The sequence below is a fragment of the Macadamia integrifolia genome, chromosome 14 (genome assembly GCF_013358625.1).
Source record: "Macadamia integrifolia cultivar HAES 741 chromosome 14, SCU_Mint_v3, whole genome shotgun sequence".
NCBI classification, from domain to species: domain Eukaryota; kingdom Viridiplantae; phylum Streptophyta; class Magnoliopsida; order Proteales; family Proteaceae; genus Macadamia; species Macadamia integrifolia.
In genome coordinates, this window is record NC_056570.1 from 26,534,744 (window position 1) to 26,562,424 (window position 27,681).

A 27,681-nucleotide genomic window follows, 5' to 3' on the forward strand; every position below is an offset into this window, starting at 1 on the left:
TTTTTTTTTTTTCTTTTGGGGGGCAATGGATCACTCTCTCCTTTAGGATGGGATCGCTGTTGGTCCTTCTTTCACTTGTTTTTTAATAGGTCCGATAAGTCGATCACCCCGGTAGCTAGTCCGTTATGGAGCTACATGTACACCACCAGATTAGTGAAAAAAAAAAAACCTGAATGATTGAGTCAGACTAGGGTTTTTTTTTTTTTTTGCAATGGTGTGTGTATTTAAACCCTAAATCTTCTTCAAACTGAAAATAACATTCCTTTTTACATAATCAATTGAATACACTTGTCACGTATCTTGTTCTCATATATATACATGATATATTTTACATAGGGTAAAAGATTTGCAAAACACCCGCTGAAACCCGAAACTGCATGTGGGCACCCTGTCCCCACCCAGGTTACTATAGCACCCTATTTAAAATTTTCTATATACCCTCTCCAACGGCTGAAACTTCACACAGGTGTCGGAGGGAACCATACCCCTTTTGCATATTAGTTATTTATATTGTTTTATGCTTCAAAAAACTGTATTTCACATGTTACTGAGCATTTCCATGTGTATTTTAGTGTATCTTACATCTTCGATAAGATAGGTCTCTTAATATCACCTTTCTGATATGTTACCTGATATCGATACTTTAAACCTTGCCCTCAAGTCGGTGCATAGACATATTTCATGCCCAATTTTGCATACATTAGGGTCAAATACCTTACATTTAAAACCCTTGGTAAAAATACATGCTAACTGATTTTTGGAAGTGACAAAAGGAATGCAAATCGAGCCTTGTTCAAGCTTCTCTTTGATGAAGTGTCCAATTTCGATATGCTTGGTCCTATCATGTTGAATTGGATTATGAGTTATACTGATTTTAATATTGTTATCATAGTAGAGTCTCGTCGGTTCTTTAGATGTTACCCCCAGATCTCCAAGTAACACCTTAAACCATGTAAGCTCACATACACCTTAAGCCATTGCTCAGTAATATAATTCGGCACTGGATCTAGAGACCACTAGTTGCTTCTCCAAGTAACCAGATTTCCTCCAAGGACAGTACAATATCCGGAAGTAAATCGCCGATCAATAGAATCAGCCCAATTTGCATCAGTAACCGCCTACAACTTTAGACTGGCTTGAGGAGCTGATTTCATGTATCACAGAATTTGATTTACTGCCTCAAGACTACAAGGTGTGTAGTTTGTGGAGCATGTAGGAACCGACTAACTACTCCCACGGCATATGCTATATCTCACTGAGTATGGGAGAGATATATCAATCTACCAACAAGCCTTTGATATCTCTCCCTGTCCACTGGATTTCCACCTTCATTGCTGAGTTGGTGGTTGACCTCAGTAGGAGAATCAATAGATTTGCACTTAAGCATACTAGTCTCACAGAGAAGGTCTAGGACATAGTTTCTTTGGGAGATAAAGAGACCATTGCTGGATCTTCTACCTCTATTCCCAAGAAGTATCTGAGAGGTCCCATTCCGGTTTTTCCTTATTTTGTTTGGTCAAAAGGGAATCAAAACAGAAAATTGCCCCTCTCCGATTCAACACAGATTTGCTGGGTTGTCTTTTTGTCATATCATTTAGTTATGTTGAATTGGATGCTCTAATGGAGATTAGGGAAATGTTGTGGTGGGATTCTTGGATTGCGTTTGTCGAGTTGGAAACCTTAATTTTTGGAGTGATAGGATATGTAGGTTTTTGCATCTGTGTATGTTGATTGAAAGTCCCAGTCAAATTGCAGGGATACATCATACATGTTATAGTTAAAATATTAATGAATCATATTAAGAAAACGCAGAATAACCTAAGCCAGTCAAATTTTCAAACTCTGCTTGTTGCTCTGAATGTTTCACTGTTTGATTTGGTTCTGAGAAACAGTGGTTGGCTGTATATTTGAGTTAGAGTTGTAAGTCAATATTACCAGTTCAACAGTTCATTATATATTTGATCACTGGTTAATTGTTTTTGGTGTTTTGAATAGTGAATATGCTATAAAACCTTGATGTCTTCATCCTCCCCATCTTAATTTTCTTCCCTCGTGTTATTATGATCTTTCATTCTTTAGTAAGCCCCTTCCATTTTTGATCTTATGCTGTTTGTGCAGGAACATTTCTCGTAAGCCATTTGGAACCTTCTTTATCTTTTCAGTGAGACTTGCACTCTCGATGCAAGTTGTTGGGTGTTCTGTGAGGTTGGCATCTTCATTATTATGGATTCAAATGTACAGATTGGGGGTTTCATCTGTAGACAATTCAGCTTCTCAAGGAGCAGATTTTGATTTAAGGAATAGTTTTTTGAATCCCTCTGCACATGCCGTGGCTAGACAGAACTCTGACTCTGAGGACACATTAGGAGGTTCTATTTACGACCCTGCTTATTACTCATCTCTCTTTGAAGATGCTCAGGAAAATGGATATCAGGTAAAATATCTTTCAATTTGTGGAGAATCATAGTATTCTTCTTTTATTTGTTATTCCTTTATCATTTCCTTGCTATCTTCTATTTAAAACAGTATTTTGGTCATTCTATCTTCAGAATATAGTATGAATAAATGAGAGTGGTAGAGAATTCATCTATTCAAACATCCTTTCACCATCATCATCATCATCTTCTTTCCCCTCTCTTCTCCTCACAAAATGCTAGAACAAAATTTCCTTTGTAGCAGCTACTAGCGGGACTAAGCTCCAAGGAAAAGAGAGAAACATGGAAGATCATTGGCCACAACTTGAGAGCTTTCTGACTTATATTGCTGATGTCAGCTTTCTCTGACTAAGAGAGTTTGGAGCCTTTTGGTCTATTTTCCAGGATACACCAAAATCAAACCTTGTGCAAAAAATTGTTCATAGTATTGAGAATATTCTTTCTGGCTCTTTCTTTGCAAATTACTTTCGAAAAGGTGAAAAACTGTGGGAACAGAAAATTGAGGGACAGGTTTTTGGGGGGGGGGGATATTTCAGCACTTTCACATATAACTTTCTTTTTCTCATCTTTGGACAATCACACAAGAGCAATTGACAAATATTTTTCCTATCCTTTTAAAAGAAGAGTGAATGCAGCATTGCAGCCTAATTGTCAATGTTTTATTCCACCATATCAGTATGTGCTACAGATATGTCTATCATTAACAAAAACACCATCAACCTGATTTAGACAACAATTGACAAGTTTTGATTTTAATCCTTGAAAATGTATGAGATATTAAGATGTTTCATGAGGGCTATGTTAGTGCTTAAAACTTTTCAATTTAGCTTGATCCTGAGATGGGTGGCGTCCTTTGCTACATGTCATACAAAGGCTCTATTATTTATTGATATTCTCAATAGGTCAAAGTAAGAGTCATACTATGAAAGTATGGGAGAAGGTTATTGAAACCCACCTGAGACAAGAAACTATTATTTCGGAGAACCAATTTGGTTTATGCGAGGAAGATCCAAAATAGAAGCTATTTACTTGGGAGACTCATGGTAGAGATTGCTAGAAGGACCTTTATATGGTCTTTATTAACTCAGAGAAAAAGCTTATGACGGAGTCTCTAGAGAGCTAATCCGGGAAGTACTAGAGAAGATAAGTGTTTTAAGTAAATGTGTGGGCATAGTTAAAGATATGTATGATGGTGTGGTAACTAGTGTAAGAACTAAGGGGGTCAAGGTAGTGAATTTTCGATTACAATTAGGTTACATCAAGGATCACCTTTAAGCCCTTATTTGTTTGCGCTTATTATGGATGATTTAACCAAATGCAACAAAATGAAGTTCTTTGGTGTATATTTTTTTGTTGATGATATTGTTTTGGCGGATGAGGAAAAAACAGGGATTACTGTCAAGTTGGAGCTATGGAGATCAACTTTGGATTCCAAAAGGTTTTAAGATAAGTAAAAAGAAGATGATGAGAGGGAGATTGCGCAAAGTGATTATTTTATGTATCTAGGCTCGATCATAAATGAAGAAGGTGACATAAAGGATGATGTTTATAGAGAATTAAAATAGGATGGATGAAGTGGAGAGGTGCGTTAGGAGTGTTGTGTGATCGACGTATTCCTTTAAAACAAAGGAAAGTTTTATAGGACAATCATACGAGCAGTTATGATGTATGGTGCGAGATGTTGGATAGTTAAGAAGCATCATGTAGATAAACTCAGTGTAATAGAAATAAGGATGTTGAGATGAATGTGTGGCAAAACTAGGAAGGATAAAGTAAGGAATGATCATATTAGAGCTGATTTGGGAGTAGTTTTGATACATGATAAGCTACAAAAAAGTCATGTTCAACGGAGGTCTTTGGATGCTCTAGTATGGAGGAGTGATTTGATTCAGATTGAAAGAACGAAAAGAGGCAAGGGTAGACGGAAAATAACCCTATAAGAAGTGGTGAGGAAAGACATGCATAGCCTAGGCCTTATATGAAGTATGACCTTAAATAGAGCTGATTAGAAGGCAAGTATCTATGTAGCTGCCCCATTTAGTTGGGGTAAGGCTGAGTTGTTGTTGTTCTATGCTTACTAGGTGTATTATTAAGGCATGTGTGATGTAGATGCATCACTTAATGGGCTTATTTTATTGCAAATAAGCCTTATGTTGGGTTATGTATGTGTTAGGCCTTTGATCCTATGGATTTTTTTTGTAATGGACCACTTAATGGGCCTAAAATATGGGTAGAAAGTAGGAAAACGGGAATTAAGTCATTAGCTTAGTTAGAGTCCTATTTTGAGTCTATTTCCTTTGTTATTTCAATTTTTAGTCAGTTTAGGTTTCTCTACTAGTGAATGACTAGTTAGTTCCCTACTCCATGTTGGAGTTCTAGTCTAGTCCTATTTGGAGTCCAACTCCTATTATGTAAGGTCTAATCCCACTTGGAGTGTTACTCTTAGTTAGGTTATGATTGCTAGTCTGCCCTCTTTATATAGAGGAGCTAATGTAATATAATTTCTCAGATTTGAAGAATGATGAATTGAGTTAATGTTTGAGAGCCTTAGGGCTGTGTGTGTGATTCTCTCTCCCTTTTATGCGATTTCTCCCTCCCTAGTTGGATTTGTACAATGTGTAATTGTGTGATCCCTTTCTTCCCTAAGGCTACCCCATCAATTTGGTATCAGAGCTGAAGGATCCTTTACTCTACTGAAACGCAACTCCCTTCACCTCCCACGTAACTCTCTTTCTCTCCCTATTCCCTCCTAAAAAAAAAGGCAAAACTGACCGATGGATCTAGATCTTTTGCTGGATATCCGTCAACAGATGCAATTGATAATAGAGAATCTCGATGAGGCTCAACGACATTGCACAAACATCAAAACCCTAGCACACTCTACCTTTAACTATGTGATCTCAGCCGTTGAATAACAGGTTGACAAACAAGAAGATGAATCACCAGTGGTATAAGATGAGATGGCACCGTTGGAAGTTGAAGATCAACTTGTGAAAAAATTTAAATCAGTTGATCTCTTCAGTGAACCGATCGATTTTATTTTCCCGAGTCGCTACTTCACCAATGAACTCGCGTCGTGGATTTCATATCATTCGATCTTGGTTTTGATGGTGATTTCATACAGGCAAAGATGGATATTGATCGATTGATGTTGATTCTCCCGTTCTACAAAACTCGTGGACGAGTTTTTCTCAACATTGGGGGACTTGATGCTTCTTAGTCACTTAATGGGCTTATATTATTGCAAATAAGCCTTAGGTTGGGTTATGTATGTGTTGGGCCTTTGATCCCATGGGTTTTTTTTGTAATGGACCACTTTAATGGGCCTAAAATATGGGTAAAAAGTAGGAAAACGGGATTTAAGTCATTAGCTTAGTTAGAGTCCTGTTTTGAGTCTATTTCCTTTGTTATTTCAGTTTTTAGTCAGTTTAGGTTTCCCTATTAGTGAATGATTAGTTAATTACCTACTCCATGTTGGAGTTTTATCCTAGTCCTATTTGGAGTCTAACTCCCATGATTTAAGGTCTAATCCTACTTGGAGTCTAACTCCTAGTTAGGTTATTACTACTAGACTGCCTTCTTTATATAGAGGAACTAATGTAATCTAATTTCTCATATTTGAAGAATGATGAATTGAGTTAATGTTTGAGAGTCTTAGGGTTGTGTGTGATTTTCCTTCCCTCTTTCTTTATGTGATTTCTCCCTCCCTGATTGGATTTGTGCAATATCTAATTGTGTGATTCCCCTATTCTCTTTCCCTTCTCTCCCCTGCAACTCTGAGACCCGTGTAAGGGAATTCTTCCCTACCCCTAAGGCTTTCTCCATCAATGCACTTCATGCATGCACCTTGAACTTCAAGCGAAGTGTGCACCCTTTGTGCCTCATTGTTTTGTGGTTGGGTTGTTCTTTTCAATAAAAAGCATAACTCCTTTTATTTGACAACTGCGATCTTGGGGGCTTGCTCTGATTGAGTGAATAAGGAATGCTCTATAATTTTACAAATTGGTTAGGCTGTGGAGTTAAAATCTTGTTATCTTGCATTCTGGTTATGCTTTGTAAGAACCTAGGCTTTCTTATGGTTCAAGGTCTTGCTTGCTAAATCTCTTTTTTTTTTTTTAGCTTTGGCAAGTTGAGACCATTGACGATATTGGAAAACAACAATATCTTGCTTGAAATCTCGGTTTCTTGCCGAGATTTTGGTTCGTTTCCCTGTTTTGAGTTGGCTTAATGACTTCAGACCATAGTTGTCAAGGCGTCGCCAAGGCGGTTTGCCTGGGTCCTAGGCGACTGTCGCCTTATTGCATTGCATGTCACCTTTTGGACTTTATTTATGCCAAATATCATTTAAGTAAATGTTTTTTGCTTAAGATATTATTCATAAATAAGCAAATACCCCTATTTGAATTTAATAAAAATAGTTTAAAAAAAATCCAAAAGAATAAATAGTCAATCCCCAGTCCAAGAATAAAAATTAGATTTTTGATTGTAGGGGCGATTTTCAACTATCAAATGTTGGGGTTTTTCTCAATTCTGACTTTTTTTTTTTTAAATCTTATGATGGTAAAACATTGTTAAAAACCAAAAGTCTAATAAAATAATATTTTGTTTTGATGTCTTTAAAATTATTTTCATTCAAGCAATTTTAACAACATTCACACACTTTAAAATAAGTTTGACTGGAACATAACTTTGTCATTACAACTCAGATATAAGTAATCTTAAACTTGGTGGAAAGTTGGTTTTGTGCTATACCTAATACAAAAAATCTAATGTAAAAATAAAATCATTTGACCGGTAAAAATTATTATAGAACAAGAGCATTTCTTTAAATGTAGATTTTTTATGACTTAATGTTGATCTTTGATGATTTGATGTGGCTTAAAGTTGGTTTTTATGATACAAGGTATATGTAGCATACTAAATAATGTTAGAAAATAGTGACAATAAAAAATAACACTTGGTCGCCTTGTTGCATAAGCGCTTAGGCAGCCCTCTGACGCCTTGGTTATCCTTGGCGTCATAACAACTATGAACAAGACCAAGTCACGTGATGTTTTAAACCCCATTTTGACAAGATTTCTCGCCTGTCTCGCCTTCTTGTGGGTCATCCATGTATAACAAGCAATTTTTTATGGCTTTAATTCCTTATACTTATTTAAGCCGTTTTACACTTTTACTTGAGTTATATGGGTCCTAAAAGTACTAGTTATTGTGTGGAATAACCTAAGGTAGAGTTCACCTACGCCGTAGACTACCAACCTAGTGTCCGAAGTCAAAGTACCATTTTGGGTTTGATTGAAAAAAATCTAATGTTTCCACTGTGTTTAAAAGGCCTAAAATTGATGGCAAGTTCCAGGGCTAACTTGGCCATATGGAACCGAAACCTTATCAAGTTTTCCCGAGTTTTCTTGTGCAAAAATACATGATTTTGCCAAGATCTCAGATTTTTGGACTGGGCGAAACCGAGACCTCACTCTATGGGTTTGTTAGCTTTTGCATTGGCTAACTTATTTGTTGCTGAATGCTGATTACTCATAAATCTTGTATAACAGTGTGAGTTATTTTATACTATTTGCATTATTTATGTTAATAATCTTGTAAATTTTTTATATCTTTATTATTATTTTTTAAAATTTGTCCTCATATTAGTCGGGCATGTGCCTTGCACCTCAGGTGCTAGGAGGCCTTTGCACCTTGCGTACACCTTTTCTTTATCTTTGCTAGCCCATAATTATGTGAGACCCATTATGATACGGTGATCATGTTGACGAGATATATTGTTAACAGTATGGTGTTTCTGAATCTCTGTGGTGGTCTTATTATTTAAGATGTTGATAATTATGTATCTGTTTCTTAGGGGATAATGAATAATGCTCTTTTGCAGGGACATGATCATAGTATTGGTGATTTGGGGTCCACATCAGCTGCTGAAGCTTTACAATTGAAGTCATGCATTGGCAAATCCTTTCAGGTTGTTGATGTAAGTAACAAACATATTTCTCTGTTTGATGGTTGCCTCTACCCATTGACTACTGTGATATTTAAATGCAACAATGATGTTACGATTTGTGATTGCTCCTCTCATTTACATAAGGAGGCTCAATTTTCAACTCAGCTCAGAAAACTAACAATCTGCTGTTGCAATTGAAAATTTTAAGTGGAATAACATAAAGTGCATTCATCTTCTTGTGATAAATCAGATGCAAGATCTGTAGTAAAGCACAAATCTTTGATTTAGGTTGGTTTAATAAAATATCCATTAAAATGTATTCTATTTCCAAAGAGATGTAACAGCCAGGGGATTTAAAGAGGTCAAGAGTTTTAAAAGGGGCATTGATGTGGCGTGAGCTGCTAAGTCAGAACCAAATCTGGTTCAGTTTTGTCTCATCGAGCCAGCCCAAGCTGGCCCAATTTTGGCTCAGTTCTGGTTCATACTTTCAGCCATCAAACCAGCTGAAATCTCTGTAGTTTTGTCTTATTATTGAGTCTTCTAGAAGCCCCCTACAGCAGCTATCGACTGGAGCCCAGAACAGCCTTGTTTTCCTCTATTGATTGCTCTTATGAGCTGTAAATTTTGCCCTGTAGTGTTGACTTTTTCAACTATAAAGTTGAGTTCTATTTTGAGTAATCTGGAAGTCTCTAGTTATGTCTATTCTTTTCTTAGAGAGCAAGTTTTGTTATTTGGCAGTTTTGAGTCCTAAGTCAATTAGTTTTTATTTTCAGTTGTTTCCTGTTTTGGTTCTTACTATTTAATTTGAGTCTTACCTTAAACTATAAATAGAGGCCTTATATTGCTGAGAATTTTAGTTGATTAATGGCATTTTGTGAGCTTTGCTTGCTAATTTGTTCCGGAGAAAGGAATGATTTAACAGTTGGAGATAGCTGTGGGTGAGAGACCCAGGGCTGAGATATCCATTCTTCCCACCCACTTCTATCCCTTCTATTCTTCTTCTTATTCCTCTATTTTCTTCTATTGGATCTGTTGTTTAAAGTGAGATTGAGGCCCCCTAAGATTGCTAATCGAAAGACATACACAGAGTCTATTAATTCCAGTTGCAGGGTTTTCCTGGGAAGAAATTAAGTGCTGTAACTTCCAGCCCTGAAATTCGATTACTGCAGGATTTTGGGGTATTGTTAGTGACCCTAGGAGAGAGACTAGACCAGAGTCGAGGCCTATTGGAGGCCTGCTGATGCTATAACCAGAAATCACCCTATTGATTTCATTAGAGTCAGGAAGTTTCGGAACCCAAACAATTTCTTCAAGATCTCCCTCATCTGAGTCTGATCCTGAAACCCTTTGGAGGGTGTTGAGGATCTTAGGAGGACCACTCAATCCAAATTTGAAGATCATCCGATGCTTCCAGCTCAAGCTCTTGAAGAATCATGAAAATTTTCATTTTTCTTGCAACCAGCATAAGTCTCAATCCAGCTGGCAGAATTTGTTTAGCTTTTGATGGTTTGTTCTCTCATCTAGGATCTCTGTTCGATCCAAAATTCAGTTCCATCTTAGCTGTGGTTTGTGAGTAATTGAAATCTCCCTATTCAGCACAGATTTCCAGGTACTGCCTGGGGTTAGGTCATTCTTGATCTAGCCTTACATCGGGCATCTTAGGAATCATGAAACAAGGACTTTGTCTCTGGGATTTAATAGGTGATCTTATTAGCTGAAAGACAAGGTTCCATGGTCTTGATAGAGTCATGTTATTGAAGATTACCTATTCTTAATAATCAGTCCCAGCTATGATTGTCTTACTATATTATTTTAATGCTTCAAAACAGGAGCCATGCTTGTGTCTGACTCTTCATTTTGACGAACAAAATGCAATGCCTAAGAAACCTGTAGTTAGTTTAAACGTTTTATTTATTTTTGTTGGAGGGATTCAATTGTTGTGGAAGTATTTTGGCACGTGGCTTTCAGGGATCCTGTTTTGGTACTTGAGGCGATCCTCCTCTTAATCTTTTCCTGCTAGGTGAAGTCTGTGACTGTTGATACCATGGAAAATTGTTTGCACTATTCCAGCAACCACTCGGAGAAGCTTGGACCACTTGATCTGGTGGCTGAGCAATTTATATAGAAGTAGGAAAGGGAGTGCATTGTCTCCAAAACTGATTTCCAAGAAGTTATAGTATAATCCTAGTGTTAGATAACTTTGTCTTTACATTATGAGACCATCTGTAGATGTTTCAGGTAAGTAACGTTGAGAACATTCTTCTAGTGGCTAAAGCGACTCAACTTCATAGGATTGGTTATGTGATGTCTGATTTTCATGGGTGTTGACACTCATGAGGTTTTTGGATCATCCGGTATGTGTTCCAATGCCGTTCTGACAGTGTTGCAGATTGTGGATTTCTTTATCTTGTATCAATTATTTTTTCCCCTCCGATATCTTTTATGTTCTAGGTATTTGTTGGAAAATTAGAAAGAAGCATTCTGAACTCGACCAAATCTTATCCTAAGTAAATGGGGTTGGGCAGTTACAGTCTGCATATTGGATGAATTAAGACATTAAACAAGGATAGGTGTTCAAAGCAGCCTGCTGTGGTTCCTGTGTTGAATCCAAAATCTAAAATAGTTATTTACTTCTACAGCAGAAGATTTTGGAAGCACATATCCTAACTTCCCAGTGGTTTTCAGTCCCTAGATAGTCTCAGCTGTACTGAAGGTACATCTGTTTTGGTTTTGTTCTAATTAATGTTTTGCATCTTGATGTCACACATGCAGGAAGAGAGTGCACTAAACAATCCGTAGAGCCATCCAATTTTGATTGTCATCCCACAGTTGGAGTACATTGGTGGTGAAGTCTGAACTCATTGGCATGCATTCACCATCCTTGTCTCAATTTCCAATTTTTGTTCATTTTACATTCAGATTGGGCCAGGTAGAGTACAGAAGTGGGCTGTGTACAGTTACCAATTATGTGTCATTCTTTTCCATGAGATCGAATGTGATGATACCATATTATGCAACATAGAGAGAGGCATGTCGCCTTTTTGTTCTCCAAGAATTATGCCATTATCAGAGATTCTCTGTTAGTGATGGTAGATTATGCTCTCCATTGGTATAGCTCAAATCTTGTTTGCCACTTTTGTGCACATGGATCTCGACAGTGCCCTTGGATAGTGGCAGCCTAAATTGACATTGTTCAGACTTCACAGCAAACTCACAAACATGAGCTCTCTTCTCGACTGTCTAGCTGCTATATTTTCATGGCTGAAATGTGGTCCAAGCAGGGGGAACTCCTGTGTAGAACATTGAGGAATAGTGGGATGACTGATGTTTTTAGGGATTAGAAGAAATTCAACTTGATGGATGATCCTACCCCTCTAGTCTCAGGTACATTTCGATATTTAGAACGGAGATATGAGTTCTGATGGTAGGGGGCTGGGAGATGCATTGATCCCATATTTTGTTCCACTGATTGATACTGTTTGCAGCCCGTAGAGGAAGTCTGAAATGAGGGTGATACTTCACTCTGATGAATGAATTGTAGTAGATCAGTTTGCAAATTGTAGTGAAATTTCAATTTGTTAATTCCATCTGATTGCCTAGCCTAAACTTAATTCATTTCACGGTGAACAATGAACTTGTCTGAGGCATATGAAATTATGATTCACAGTTTGCCAATCAAGAAAATCTGGCAATAATGGTCCATTGCCTTTTTTTTTTTTTGGTAATAAGTAATGGTCCATTGCCATTACGCTATAGCAAGACACCACATCTCATGTATATATCGAAAGTTAGAACTTTCATATATTCAATTCAGTAGATTATCAGTCTGAGAACACTTCAAAGGAGTGCATAATTTATTTGGATATCCATTTAACTTGAGAGCGACTCTGAAAACTTAAAAAAGAAAAAAGGGAGAGGGTTCCATAAAAGGCAGCTTGGCTTCTGCATCAACGTAAGAATTAACGAGAGTGCACATGGAAGTGATAGTGGTGGGATTTTCGTCTTTCACGTGGGAAAGGTTGGTCATTTGCCCTCCCATGTGTTTTGCCATAGGGGCACACTGTCTATAATGGTTTTTTTTTTTTTTTTAATAATATAGGATGTAAAAAAATTGATGTGTAGGATGTGGGCTTGTAAAATGCATTTTCAGCTGAGACAAACAAATTCAGACCAAATTTTGTGCAAGAAACATTACCAGATTGTTTAAAATGGGTTTTGGTTTATCAAATTGTTTACTTAATTTTTGGTTAAATCAATTTTATCCAAAAATATAAATGTGCATCACTGAAATGCTCAATGTAATGCTCCCAAATTTATCCCAAAATAAAGATGTGCATCACTGAAATGCTGTAAACAATGCTCCCTAAGGCAGACCTAGCACTTTTGATCCTTTTTATTTTTTATTTTAGTAGTGAAAGGGACCTACGAGAGCCCATACAATAGATCCATAGAAGGGTTAGGATGGGACCTAAAAGGGATACACTTTTTTTTGCTACTCTATCCAATTAAGCATCGATGATCAATGGCCAATCTAATGGGCACTAGTAGAGTCAATGACCACTCACTCTTATACACACATGTATACAATATGATTCGATCCCACAATCTCCTCCCATAGGTGCTGACTCTTTAAGTTAAGTTGCCATATCACCAGGTTAAGTTACCTTTTGTTTGAAAGAGCTACACACTTCTTAAAAACTTAAGTAATTTTTTTTTTACTAATTCTGTGACCTAAATACTATTAAGGGCACTTTCCTAAACGAGTGCTAATTGCTAACCACCTGAGCAAGCCTTAGATCAGTATGTGATATCCTGAATTTAAAGTGTTCTATCTTTCCATTTGTCAATTTTGGTCTCGTCCAACCGATCAATTGGTGGATACAAGTCATCTAGGAAAGCCTTCCTTGATATGATATTCAGGAAACCATAGTTCTTTCTAATAATAATGGAGTCTGGGATTGAACCAGAGTCCAGAAACCCAACAGCACATGTTAGTAGGTGGGCAGGGCTCACATAATCTCTATGTCCCATTTGTGTATGTGTGCGGGTGCAAGTTTGGCCCTGACGGCCCGAACTAGCCCTTGGCCCACCCTGATTCTGAACAAGTATCGACCTAAAAATTTTGGCCCTGAGGGCTGGTCCGACCCTAAGTCAGGGTGAGGGCGGGTAAGGGTTGATGTCTTTGGCCTGCCTAGCCCACCCTGGACCCGGCCTTGATTGTTTTACCTTGACTTTTGGCCCTGGTTTTGGCCGGGCCTGGCCCTAATTTTTGCCCTTGATGTTGACCCTGGTTGTGACCCTGATGTCCTAAATTTAACCTAATTTTATTTGTTTGACATTGAGTCATTGACACCTCAAAACTTCTAATATACCTTCTCACCGATCTCTCTTGGGTTTTTTTTTTTATCAAAAAACAAAGATCTCTCTTGCTTTTTTTACCAAGAAAAAGAAAAAAGATATCTTGCTCTCTGCATCTTTGAGGAATCACAGAAGTTCTTTGAGTCTCTGCAGCAGAAGTTCTCTGGCTCTCTGCATCTCTGCGTTCTTTGGATTATTTTGTTTTCTTAGGATGTTCTTTTTGTTTAACGTGACAAGGGTTTTGAGATCTTCAGATTGGTTGCCTTATTAAGATAATCTCTTTGTTTATCAAGACAAATAATTGAAATTTTTTAGATTATTTACTTTCTTTGGATTATCTCGTCTTTGTTTACCACAATAGTTGGAGTTATTTGTATTGTTTGAATGTTTGCTTTAAGATGGTATCCTCATGACAAGTAATTTGTAACTTTTTATTTTTATCTCCTCTTTATTATGAATATTTTTTATTTTTAAGTGATTTTATATTTTGCAAGGTCAGGGCATGTCCAGCCCTTTATGACAAATCAAGGTTAGGGTTGAAAAATCAAAGCCAATTAGGGCGGGTAAGGATTGGACTGAACCCTGAAGGGTAGGGCCAAGGTTGAAGTTTTACGACCCTGAATTAAGGTCAAGATGGGTTTGGATCCAGTTAAGGGGACTCAAGGTTGGGCTAAGTTTTTAACAAACCCAGCCCAACCCAACCTGTTGCACCCCCATGTATGCGTGGTGGGTAGCACGTTGAAGTTTCCACCTTGGAAACTCAGTCTCCAGCCAACAAGGTAGTAAGCTCAGAATCTTTCTCATCACACTTGGATCATTTCCCACTTTAGTCTTCCTCCTGCTCCTTTGTGCTTTTCTGTCTTGCCTTCTTTCGCAGTGACAATCTTTATGGTAACACGCGTGGATCTCACACATCTTCATCTCCAATTCCAAGACCACATTGTTTCTACTGTCATCTTCCATCATCATTCATGAGCTTAAGCATCAGCGAAACTTTCTTCTCGTTTTCTTCGCTTTTTTTTTTTTAAACAAAATAATAATTGGGTAAGAGGTTGCTCAGTCTAATCGCATGGCCTCCACATAAAAATGGGAGTCAATGAAAATATAAAAACAGACATCAATATAAATAATTTTTTTTTTTTTAGAAATGGAATTTAATTTCGTGCATCCTCATGTCTAGAGGTAGGGCCACGTGACTTTGAGTTCTATAGTCCATATTTCAAGTGGCAAGGCCAATGAAGGGGTTGAAATCGTCTGCAATTCCAATTTCGTACAATTTCGTGTAATATCACCTTCAGGGGGTGACACGTGTATTGATATCAATACAATAGTCTAGATCTGGTACAACTAATAAAACATTAAATCAATGAAGAGGCATTTAAATCAGACCTGGACCATTGCATTGGTATCAATACACGTGTCACCCCCTGAAGATGGTATTTCACGGAATTGTACGAGATCGAAATTACAGACGATTTTTTTCCCCAATGAAGATATCCTTGGAAACAAAATTTGAGGAATCGGTATGGGATCCATGATTTAGGGAAATTGGTATTGATATTGGCAGCGGCTGATTTTGGTTCCTGATCGATATCATATCGAGCAATATGGATTAATGATAACAAGTTTAAGAAAATGCATTTTTCCCCATAAAATCCCGATTCCTGACTGTTCAAGCCGTTATCAGCCAATTTGGATACCGATTACTCAAACCATGTTGGGGAGACAAAGAGAATGGATTTCAATTCAGAAAAGCTAGAGGAAAACTTGGTAAATGTTGCAACCTAAAATTAAAATAGGCAACAAAATTTACCACAATCATACAAAATCAAAGGGCGCTCTATCTAATGGTAGGAGTAGGACTTTGTCGACATTAAACATCCATGGAGCGATGTAACATTACAGGTGCACTCATCGGCCATGGCTAGCTCCATAACAAGAGATTTTAGCAGACTTCCTAAGCCAAAATGTTAGTGTAATAGAAATGGATCCCCACAATTATAACGTGAGAATTCCATCTCAGGTTTTTTTTTTTTAAACGCCATCTCACGTTTCTCATGTTCTATACCAAGGATCTCACTCTCTCCCTACATTAAATGCATGTATATATGACTCCACAATATTTATTGATGGGAAATTGCACTCTTACTAGGTATAAAATTTCTATTCATCATAACTTAAAAGGGGAAGAATTCTTTGTTTGAAAACGATGACCATCATCAGTGTACGAGCCAATGAGAATACACATAAAAACATCGATATGGCAAGCAAATATTATATTTCATAAGAGGCGAGGCAATCATTTTGCCCCCATGTGTCTAGGCGCAATCCCCACATTGTATAGCCCGTAGAAAATATTTTCTCTACTATAAAATATAAATTAGTAGGGGTATGAGATGGTTCCTACTTTATCCTCCCCTTTTTTAGAGAAAAATGATTTTCTCACCACACCAACAATGCCAATCTTCTACTATCCTCCTCTCTGGTAATCTGGTTATTAGAAGAGCCATATGGTTTCATTAAACGAAAAAGAATATTGCCAAGCTATGTGGAGAAGAAGGGCCAAATGACCACCCTCCCTTTAAATTAAAAAATCCCTCCATGCTGAATGACCTCAGTTGCATTTTCATAGGCCCTTGTATTGATGCAAAGGTTACAGAGTTTGACAATGACAATGAACCCCTCATCGTACTTAAGTTTTAATTTAAGAAAAAGATCGCCACAACACCGGTGGTGTAGATTTCTATTTTCCTACGCATGCTCTTTATCATTTTACCTATGGATCCTACACTCTCTCTCCTTATTAAAACTCTCAATCATTGTTGTAAAATTGTATTCTAATGTCCTAATGATCCTTTTCTCTTAATTTAATAATGATATTTTTTTCAAAGAATTTACACTGGAAAATTCAAACCAATGAATTGATTCCCGTTCCTACCTAAAAAAACCAAAAATAAAAAATTTTGATACCCATTTATTATTGGTTCCAATTAAGAAAAAAAAAGGGGGGGGGGGGGGCGGGAGTGGGGGTGGTGGAAGGTGGCGAAGGATAAAGACAAGAAAGAATTAAAATAAGGGAAAGAAAGGAAGACGCGGTTGGCTGTTGTTCCCTGCGATTTCCTTTTCTTTCACCAAATCCACAGAATCACAACAAGGTTCTAGCATTACAAAGGTGAGTAAATCTCTCAAATTCCATAAACAAACCCACTTCCATGCTCTTTAATTTTTCTTTTTTTGATTATTTGGGTGGTCCTTTGTTTTTTAAATTCATTTTTATTTATTTATTTTATCTCATGTTCTGGAACGTAAATTGCGTGTCAATTTGATCTTTCTATAGTTCTAGTTTGTTCCAGATTCTTCTTTTTAGATGGGATAATCGTAAGCATTTAAATCTTTTCTTTCCTTACAAATTTCTTCAATATCACCTGGTTTGTTTTTCTTTTTTTGGCTCGTGCAATTGCTGTTAGATTTGCTGCTTTTTGATTTTCTTCGTGCTAGCTTTCATCTTTCGGCCTAGCCTTTGACTAAATTCACTTTTCGATCAACTTCCTTGGGTAGGAACCATTTACTTTCATTTTTGTTCTTGTCTGGATCTATAGAAGTCATTTTTTGATTCTTCTGATAGAGACATCTGTTAGAACTTTTGTTTCCCGTTGATGAAGGATATCAATATCTGTTAGTGATTTTTTTTTTTTTTTTTTTTGGGTTTGATTGCTTGTGGAATTGCAGGAAAGTGGGGGAAAAAAAAATCCATGCGTTTTACCTTATAATTTTGTGTTTTTCTGCCTAATCTGTCTTGCTTGTTTCATTTCATTCTCCTGGAATTTTTGTTCAGGCTGCTCTCAGCTTGCAACCATGGGATTCACTTTCTGATAGGCTTTGAACCTGGAGAAATTTGTTTGTAGATTGCTTGTATTTATTGAAAATAGTTTTCCCAATTTTGTATTCTTCTTTCTCCTCCTCTCTCTGGTGATTTTTGTCTGAGTGACTTAGGGAAATATGTCGCTTTAGGGTATCGATCTGTTAGGGTTGTGAAATTTGAAGGAATATAATTTTTCTTTCCTGTAGTTCTGAGTTGGAATTTTCTGAGTTGTTGCTTTTTTTCGCTTTGGTTGTCAAAAGTTGCAGAGGAAGAGAGAGAGGTAGAGATGGGGGAAGCTCTGGATACAAGGTATTGGTGTCACATGTGCTCTCAAATTGTGAACCCTGTAATGGAAGCTGAGATCAAATGCCCATTCTGCGAAAGCGGCTTCGTGGAAGAAATGGACAGCAGTAGAGAGCACGATAGCGATTCTGATCCGGGTTCTGACCGAGCACTCTCACTTTGGGCTCCGATCTTGCTTGGAATGATGGGTGGTGGTCTGCGCGGGCGCCGAAGATTCAGAAGAGAGGAAGAAGATGACAGTCGACAGGGAGAGTCGGAACCAGAGAGGGACTTTGAATCCATCCTCAGGAGGAGGAGAAGCTCAACTGCCATCCTCCAATTGCTTCAAAGCCTTCAAGCTGGGATCGCATCCGAATCCGATAGTTCAGAAAGCAGTAGGGAAAGAGATAGAGATAATGAGCGTGTTATCTTAATTAATCCTTTCAACCAGGCAGTAATTCTGCAGGGCTCCTTTGACATGAGCCAATCTGATAGCCGAAGTCATAGCACTCCCGGGTCTTTGGGTGACTACTTCATTGGACCTGGTTTGGATCTATTGCTGCAGCATTTGGCAGATAATGATCCCAATAGATATGGAACCCCACCAGCAAAGAAAGACGCAGTTGAAGCATTGCCTACTGTGAAAATTGAGGAGAGCATTCAGTGTTCGGTTTGCTTGGAGGATTTTGAAATAGGGGCAGAAGCTAAGGAGATGCCTTGTAAGCATAGATTTCATAATGGGTGTATTCTGCCTTGGCTGGAGCTTCATAGTTCTTGCCCGGTTTGTAGGTTTCAGATGCCGGCTGATGAATCCAAGCTTGATTCTGATGCATCCGGGAATAATAGGGATAACGAGGTGGAAAGCGGTGGTGGCAATAGTGACCACGGCAGTGATCGAAGTGGCGGAGAGGGAAGTGAAGGTGGAAATGGGAATGGGAGAAGGTTTTGGGTTCCCATTCCATGGCCTTTCAATGGATTGTTTTCTTTGTCAGGATCTCAGAGTGATGCTAATGCTTCCTCACAATCATCTTCATCTTCCACTGGGGGATCACAAAGTGCTTCTCGAACAGATGACAACTGAAGAGTACTCATCCTGTACCATCCATTATCTTCTTTTCTTGTTCTTTTCCTTCATCATCCTTCACTTGCCGTCTCTTCTTCTGTACATGGTCATGGTCCTTTGTTTTCAGAATTGTGATCTTTACTGCAATTTTCCCTTTTTGTGTATTCTCTGTATATCTTGATGTGTTCTTTGGGCGGAGTCCCTGTGATCTAAACTTGCTTTCCTATTATCATATCATATTAAACTTGACCTGCGAGTTGAAATTTAGATACCAACAAGAAAGGGATCCTTTCACAAGTGACCCGTTCCTCGATTGATGCCATTTTTGGTATCACTTTTAATTTTTTGGAGGCTATGTAATTTTTATTTTACATTTTATAGCAAAGGATTTTGTATGCCAAGTAAAATAAAATTTAATAGTCAAATATGGAATGATCTGAACTTAATGATATAGTCACGTGCAATAATAATTACAAAATTTATATTTTTAGTTTAAATATTCTCTTCCCTTCCCTTCTATTTCCCTGGAGCTAAAGTGATTTTAGGAAAATAAATTCTTTGACTTACACAAAGATAGAAGCTCTTCTCAAAAAAGTGTTGCAGCAGAAGATGATCGTTTGGGTTAACTAGTGAAAATTGTTCACCTTGAGAAACCAGTCAACCACAATCAAATTTGTGCCGAACTCATGATCATTGTCAGAATTGGTCTAATTAATGTAAAATCTGCTTCAGAATCACTCTGGTCCAGTGATACCCATGGACATCTGCTTTTCCTCCCTGGTACAAAGTGAGAGGTAGTGTTGGGAGAGGTTTGACAAACCAGAAGACTACTTGATGCCAACTATAAAGATGGCAAATTATTGATGTTTAGACAGTTGGACAATGGACCAATACCCAAATGGTACTTTGTGCTCTTGTCAAATCTGTTAATTTGACTATAAAATAATAGCTTCCATGATCTCGTGGTTGAACAAATATTTATTCAATGGTCGAGACTGAAGAATTTCTATGAAACACTCTCAGCATAAAGAGTTTTGGATAAAACAAGGTTGTCTGCCGGGAAGGAAGAGGCGAAAACAAGGAAGAAGAAGAAGAAAGATACTGGCCCATCTCATTGGTTACCAGAGTCTTGAAGCAGACACAATGATATATATGCTCTGTTGTCCCCAGAATTCTCAACAGTAAGAAATGTGTTGAGATCCTTTCCCTCACTACAAAACTATACTATTGGTGAGATGGTGAAGAAGGGTCGAGGATAGAGAGAGAGAGATAATGATGAATGATGATACCTCAAGGCTCCAAAGGACCAATAGAGATCAAGCTCAACAGGGACCTGTTTTGGGAAAGTTATCCATTGGGTTCAATTTATAGATATTGCAAGTTTGCAACTTTTTTGTTCGGTTGTGGCCTGTAGGTGATGCACAAATTACACATTGAGTTTTAATGATAAAATCTAGAAAGTTTTTGTTTTGCCTCAATTTTTTTCAATGCAAAAGGAGGAATTACTAAAAATTAGAAAATGGATTAAAATATGAATGCCAAACCAAAGGCAGTGTGGAGAATGGTATCTATCATTCACATGATTGTAGTAGGGGAGAGAAATTTATAATTTTTCCTGGTAAAAAGGGAAAATAATAAATGACCTTACAGAATAGGTAAATGAAAATAGTAACTTTATATTGTGAGAAACTTTTAAATAGATTGATCAATTTACTATCATTCCTCCTTACTCGCTGTATATTTATTCAAGCCCACTATCACCCAGACCCTACCCATGCCCTGCCCTTTGCATCTCTCCCTCCCCCATGTTTCCTCCCAACCTCTCCCTGTCTCGTCGCCTGGTCTCCCCCTCCCAGAAAGCAATCAAATATATAAGTGGATTGAATAGGGTGGTGACAATGTCGGCATGGAATCAACATAAATGTGTTTTTTGTTGATGAATAAAAGTCATATTTATGATTTTGGTGTTTACAGAGGATTCAAGCTCAATTGAAGGCACTTATTGTTTTTTTTTCTTGGTAAAAAAAATTTGTATTAAAAAGAAGAAAAAGAATGAAAGCAATCATTCCCCTATCAGACATGCCTAAGGAAGGGAGAGCAGCCCCTAAAAAGCAAGTGAAACAGGCTCCACATTATAAAGGGAAACTGAAATAGATTTGACACCCAAAATAAATGCTTTGGAGGAATCAAGTTACCTAATTGCGGGAGCGAAGATAGTACGAGGCATTTTTTATACTACTACCCTTCAGAGAATGCTTCTAAAGTCCGTATGGCTCCATCGAAGGAACTTAGTTCCATGTGGGGCGTAAGAGAAGTATGTTTTTGTAAGAAAGACTGCAGAAATTAATAGAAAAGAGAACCAAGAAAAGATTCTACAACTATGAGATCTCTGCTGGTGAGAGAGTTCTGAATGAGTTGGAGGATTTATATTCCAGTCATGAACCTATCAGTGGATTTAATATCATCACCAAACCCACTCTTTCTCACACTCAAAATTTAAAAGAAGAAAGTGAGGACAAGAAAATTCAAAGAATGGGAAATGCTGTGTTAGTGGTTATCATCTTTAGTTAAAGCAGCTTGATTACAGCTGTGGTAGTGGTTACTTACATTGCTCTTTGATTACTTCTGTGGTGTGGACTGTGGAATGAGTAGCATGATTACCTATTGCATAACAACTATCAATTAACAGAGCACTTAATTGTTACGCAAAGAAAAAAAAGAGGCAATTAATTAACCAAAAGATTTAGCTTATTGGTTTTACAATAGGATCAATGTGGACACAGGATTAGCTAGCCATTCAAGGGCCTTGGTCAGCAATCAAAACTCAAACGAAAGTACAAGCTGAAGCAGACTACTTAAGCAGAGACAGGCTGTCCCCTTGGCGGGGGAGATGCCGGGGCTACCAGAGGGATAGGATCCGAGGGGAGGGGAGGGGAGGGGAGGGGAATAGTGGTAATTTAAAAATATTGAATTACCCAAAGAATTTGAGGCTGAAATACACTTTTCTTGAGAAATTAGAAAGAAGTTTAGGGCAAGAAAGATCAAATAAATAGAGCAGAGTACAGGGGAGGGGTAATGTAACGAATTCCAATCACAAAAGGGTTACACCAAGGATCTGTTCTAAGTTATTATTTGTATGCACTCATTATAGATGATCTAACCAGGCACATCCAAGATTCGGTTCTATGGTGTATGCTATTTACCAATGATATTGTGCTGATAGATGAAACCGCTGATAGGATTAATACTAAATTGGAACTATGGAGATCAAGCTTGGAATCAAGAGGTTTTAGGTTAAGCGGAACGAAGACAGAATAAATGATGTCCCCCTTCAGTCAATCTAGAGGAGGGGAGTATGGTGAAGCTAGGGGAATAGGAATTACCCCGGAGGGATTGTTTTAAATATCTGGAGTCTATCATTGACAAAGAGAGATATATAAAAGCTGATGTTGCCCATAGGATTAAAGTGGGGTTGATGACGTGGCAAGACGCGTCAAGAGTGTTATATGATAAAAGAATGTGTATTAAACTCAAGGGAAAATTTTACAGGATAATTATACGACCAGGTATGATGTAAGGAGTGAAATGTTGGGCAATCAAGAAGAGTACTTTGAATAAATTGAGTGTAACGGAGATGAGAATGTTGCGAGGTCTGTGTGGCAAGACGAAAGAGATAAGGTAAGGAATGAGCGTATTAGAAATGACTTGGGGGTTGCACCTATCCAAGACAAACTCCGCGAGGGCCGACTAAGGTGATATGGCCATGTGCAACAAAGATCTATGGAGGCCCTAGTAAGGAAGAGTGATCAGATTCATTTGGAGGGAACTAGAAAAGGTAGGGGCAGACCAAAGATGACTATTAACGAAGTAGTGCGAAACGATATATAAACAGTAGGGCTTGACTCTAGTATGACTTCGAATAGAGTTATGTGGAGAACAAGGACCTGTGTTGCCGAACCCCTATAGGGGATGTTCCCATGAGGCGTCTTTCTATACTGTTGTACTTCTTCTTTTATCCCCAAGCTTCTTCTTTAACCGCTCTTTTGTGCTTCTTTACTTTCTATTTTCCATATTGAATCCATGTAGCCGACCCTATTCAGTTGGGATAAGATTATGATTGTTGTTGTTGTTGTTATTATTGTTGTTACAGGGGAGTGATAATAATTTGCTAAAAAATGTTTTGAAGTTTTTACATGAAAACAAAGCGTGCATGCATTCTAGGAGGAAAGTATTTCAAACATATACGTAACAATTCATTACTTATTGAACCTGGATATACAAATATTTCCTTGAGAAGGAAAATATATTTAACAGAAAAAATCATTTTTCATGTTGGGTTGCAAGGGAAATTCAAATATTGAAAAAATGTTTTTTTTTTTTTCTTTTCTTTGGAGGGGAGTGTGGCCCCAGTGGTGTGCGAAATGACCAACTTGTTCTCCATGAAAAGAAAAAAGATATTTCTACGGATACTTTCCCGTGTACACTCCCATTGGCTCTCACGCGTAACGCACGGTGCAACAACTGCACTCCCCCAAGGAAACATTTCCTCTTCAGATATTTCTCCAAAAAAAAGTGAAATCTATTTCACAATAAATGCAAGTATGCCCCTTTACATCCCCCACTTCACTTGCAGCCTAACGGAGCCTAAGGAGCAGTAATTTTGGGGATGCCAACTCATATGTGCTTGGACAGGGACACAATCATGTATTGCGAGTGGTCCTAACCTTTATTATTGGCAAGACGAACAACTTTTCTTTTTTTAATTAGAAAGTGAAATAGCTTTGTTGAATCTGTGTGATTCTTGTTATTTCTAGTCATGTGAATCATGTTGTTCTGGTTAGGTTAGCACCCATGTCTCCTATTAGATTGCATCCTTCATGGTTCCATGTATTGCTCGTGATCTTCACATTACTCAGATTGAAGTGGTTACCAGATCACTATCAGCAGTGAAGGAATGATGAATTTTCCATGCCTTGAGACTCTCTTGTATCTTCTTCCATCCAGAAACAATCTGCAACTTCAATCTTTGACCACAACAATCAAATTGATCTCCATAAAGATTAATATAAGATAATCCTAGCACCAATGCGGTAACTTGAAGGAGCAGAGCAATCAGGAATTGTACCTCGATAAAATGAGAGAAGTTAAAGAGGAAGAATTGACCTTTAAACGAGCACAATAACAAACAATAAAAGGAAACACAAACATTAACCAATTGTGAAGAGGACAATTATGTGGAACCTTGATAACCATATGGGCCATATTGCACAATCACATTAGGTTTTCATTAAAAGCTTAACATCCCATGATTGAATACCCAATAAGCCTTGGGGTTCACCATTTTTTTTTAGGGTATATTCTATATTGGTACCATCTGCGCCTAGGCTCAGAATTCTTTCTTGGCAAATTGATCAAGAATACTTGGAGCAAACTTCCTTGTATGCAAGAACAAAAATGGGTCATTCTCACAAAATTGTGCTTGTGCCTCGATTAATCAAAATCAATGTTGTTCCATTTCTCACAAACACCATAATTAATAATAATAATAAAAAAAAAAACTTAAATCATGGTTCTGGTTCTCACCAAAACTATGTCTAGACAATCACATTACTCAAAACATAAAGACCAGTGTACGCACAACTCCTGTATCTCGTGTCCAAGGAAAGGCAGAAATCAAAATCATCAGTATCTCGTGTTCCAGGAAAGGCGGCAATCAAAATCATCACTTCACAGTTACAATCTTGATTATGGAAGAAGACTCAATTCGGTGCAATGCAACTACCGAATCACCAACCTTGCATAGTCCCTTTGCCACTGCATGTTTAAGGGCAAACTCCAGTACTTCCTCTGTCGATTCTGCATCAGATGCCCTTGCAGACCCTGCAGTCAAAACAGGCACCAACCCTCGGAAAATAAGGCTATGCCTTCCTGGATATTCATCGCTGACAGACCAATCAAAAGAATCTGTTTTTATCTTAGGAACCACCACGGATAATATTGGCATTGAAGGCCTGTACTTGGCCACCAGCTTTGCAGTGGTGCCTCCTCTGGTTAGAACCAAAATCAGAGTTGCTTTTGTAGAGTTGGCTGCCCTCACTGCTGAAGATGCCAAGCTCTCCAATGGGCTCATGGGCACTGGTGCAGCTTCCATAGCCCGTTTGAACACCGCTCCATAATCAATGGAGGACTCAGCTTCTATGCAAATCTTGGCCATGGTCCGCACAGCAAGTTCAGGATAAGCCCCAGCTGCTGTTTCCCCGCTGAGCATAACACAATCTGTGCCATCAAGCACTGCATTAGCAACATCAGTGGCTTCAGCTCTTGTAGGCCTTGGAGACTTGATCATGGACTCCAACATTTGAGTTGCAGTAACCACAGGCTTCCCTTGCATGTTGCATTTGTAGATCATCGCCTTTTGGGCTAAGAATATCTTTTCAATAGGAATTTCCATTCCAAGATCACCTCTTGCCACCATAAAAGCATCTGAGTTAGCCAGTATATCATCAAAATTAGCCACCCCTTCTTGATTTTCAACCTAAAACATCACAAAAAATGAAGACACCATCAAGATCTGAGAAACTGATAACAGTTAAACAGCCACACCAAATATAAGGTCTTGAAAGGGTCAAAAGTCCCACCCTAGTCTATCTGTGCTGTCAAAAGCGTTTGATCAATTAACATTCCTAAACCATCTACCATTTCTGACATTCCAAACCAAAATGGTCAATCATCTGAATTTGGTTTATTTAGAAATAGTCCTAAGCATGACCATCAAATGGTGATTTTCTCATCTTGACTTTATATATTCTATCTAAAATTTCTTTCTAAGAGATTCAAGAACCTCCCACATACCTTTGACATGAGAAGGATGGACTTTGCATGCTCGCCCAGTAGCTTTCGAACCTCCACAAGGTCTGAACCCTTGCGAACGAAGGATAAGGCAATCATGTCAATCTTATTTGGAATCCCCCACTGCATTATGTCCTCTTTATCTTTCTCAGTTAGTGTAGGGAGGTCCACAATAACCCCTGGAAGATTTACATTTTTCCTCTCACCAAGAAGAGAAGAATTCTCACAGCGGCATCGAACCAAACCCTTATCCTTGTCACAAGACAGGACAGTGAGTGTGATTGTACCATCGGCACACAGTATCACACTTCCTGGGTTCAAATCCTCAGCTAATTTTTTGTAACTCATGCTGATCATGGTCTCATCGCCCTTGATGCTATAGTCTGTGGAGACAGTGATCTCTTGGCCTTTCTCTAATTGGATGGCCTTTCCATCCTTCAAAAATCCAGTACGAATTTCTGGCCCCTGTAATTTCATAAAGAAAAGGCTTAGAACATCTGAAAGAATAAGGAAAATCAATTAAAAAATGAGCAACTAGAAAATGGAAGAATGATTCGACTCCTCAGAACCATTCAGATCTCCAGTTATTGGGTGTCTCAAATCACGAAGCTGTTTGGATCAGAAGGGTCCAAACAGACCAGAGCCAAAGTAAACGAATCCAGATGGAAAATGGAACAATGATCCATCAGTGAACAGATCACAGAGAAAAACATAACTGCAAGAGAGACACAGATAAAGGAAACGACAAAAGCCCGGAAAATAAAATCAAACGGAGTAAGACAAAGAACATCAACAACAAAAATGAGTGAAAACAGATCAAAAGAGAAACCAGCAAAAGGGTTGGGGAAATAATAGTAATAAGAAGAACCCATATAGATGGGTTGATGCAAGTAGGAATGAAACCTTAGTGTCCAACATAACCGCACAGAGAATCCCAGTGTTGGCCATGGCGGCCTGGAGATTATCTAGGGTTTCCTGATGATACTCGTGAGATCCATGTGAGAAGTTGAATCGAGCAACGTTCATACCGGCATGGAGAAGCTTTTCAATCATGGGTATGGATCTAGAAGCAGGACCCAACGTACAGACGATCTTAGTCTTGGGTCTCATCACAACTTCAACCGCCATAGCTATTACCAGAGGAATGAATACCTGAGAGAAATCCGGGAAGAATAACAAAACAAGAGAACAGAAAAAGAGATGAAAATTGTTTTCCACTTTCTGAAACCTCAACTCTATAAATGAGACTTCGATTGGCCTAACGAGAGGCCCACTTTGTCCCGTCAAAAAGTCTACTCTCAAGACTCTTCAACTCTCTCTCTCTCTCTCTCTCTCTCTAATAAGGGGTGTGGAAAGGTGTAGTTGCGTGTTTGCTCCGTTTTAAGAGTCTTCTGGGCAATTTGGAATAAAAGTTAATAATAACAGAAGAATATGCGCTCAGGAAAATAGAAAAATGATAGCAGAACCTTCTTCTCCGCTCAGGGTTTTAGAACTCAGAATCCGCATCTGAATCGGTCAAACTCAATTAATGTGAATTGGTCTAAATTGATAGGATCAGTCGGTGCCGATTCCAAGGCGAATCTTCCGATTCCAAACCCAGTATTTTTTGAAAACCTGTGTCCGAGTTTCAATGATCTGTGATTTTTCTCGCCATCTTTTTTCGCTCGTCGAGGATAGGATCAGGGTGATAAGAGCTTTCACACCAGTTTTTCCTCAAACTCCCAACCACCATTCTGCGTGCCAATCATGGTTTTAGTCTACGGTTTCGGTCACCTTCAAAACTCAAACGGTATCCCAAGTTTTCCTTTAGAAATGTTTTTTCTTTGATTTTTGTATGTCATTTCACTGATACAGTACCAATATCAATATGTATCATTGAGAG

The 27,681-nt window shown here is 38.2% G+C and overlaps 3 protein-coding genes across 8 annotated transcripts in view; 2 read left to right on the forward strand and 1 right to left on the reverse strand.

Annotated features, from left to right (window-relative positions):
• Positions 1–12,019, forward strand: part of LOC122060887 — a 16,600-nt gene extending 4,581 nt beyond the window's left edge. Inside the window, exons 3-5 of the mRNA XM_042623995.1 lie at positions 2,119–2,434; positions 8,320–8,415; positions 11,158–12,019. Coding sequence (XP_042479929.1) covers positions 2,119–2,434; positions 8,320–8,415; positions 11,158–11,184 — 439 coding nt within the window. The 3' untranslated portion in view covers positions 11,185–12,019. The remainder of the gene's footprint in view (positions 1–2,118; positions 2,435–8,319; positions 8,416–11,157) is intronic.
• A 4,757-nt stretch (positions 12,020–16,776) lies between these two features.
• On the forward strand, positions 16,777–19,199 carry LOC122062109 (E3 ubiquitin-protein ligase SIRP1-like). Of its 6 annotated transcripts, none has more exons than XM_042625766.1 (2): positions 16,777–16,915; positions 17,866–19,199. In XM_042625766.1, the coding sequence occupies exon 2, from the start codon at positions 17,892–17,894 to the stop codon at positions 18,966–18,968; it is 1,077 nt and encodes a 358-aa protein (XP_042481700.1). In that variant the 5' UTR covers positions 16,777–16,915; positions 17,866–17,891; the 3' UTR covers positions 18,969–19,199. The 6 variants fall into 6 exon arrangements, with proteins under 6 accessions (XP_042481700.1, XP_042481703.1, XP_042481704.1 ...); XM_042625769.1 differs by having other exon boundaries at positions 17,872–19,199; XM_042625770.1 differs by lacking the exon at positions 16,777–16,915 and adding an exon at positions 16,940–17,121.
• Positions 19,200–24,412: 5,213 nt separating this feature from the next.
• LOC122062062 (pyruvate kinase, cytosolic isozyme-like) lies at positions 24,413–27,262 on the reverse strand. Its single transcript, XM_042625702.1, has 3 exons — positions 26,703–27,262; positions 25,803–26,264; positions 24,413–25,485 (listed from the first exon to the last, which is right to left on the reverse strand). The coding sequence occupies exons 1-3, from the start codon at positions 26,925–26,927 to the stop codon at positions 24,673–24,675; spliced, it is 1,500 nt and encodes a 499-aa protein (XP_042481636.1). The 5' UTR covers positions 26,928–27,262; the 3' UTR covers positions 24,413–24,672.
• Positions 27,263–27,681: the final 419 nt, after the last annotated feature.

Bases quoted from the DNA above. Each gene is read 5' to 3' on its own strand.
- LOC122062062 (XM_042625702.1), bottom strand. From the start codon at position 26,927: ATGGCGGTTGAAGTTGTGATGAGACCCAAGACTAAGATCGTCTGTACG. The intron at 26,265-26,702 runs GTTTCATTCCTA...ATGAAATTACAG, and splicing joins CGGTTATGTTGGACACTAAG to GGGCCAGAAATTCGTACTGG. The intron at 25,486-25,802 runs GTATGTGGGAGG...GTGATGTTTTAG, and splicing joins CCATCCTTCTCATGTCAAAG to GTTGAAAATCAAGAAGGGGT.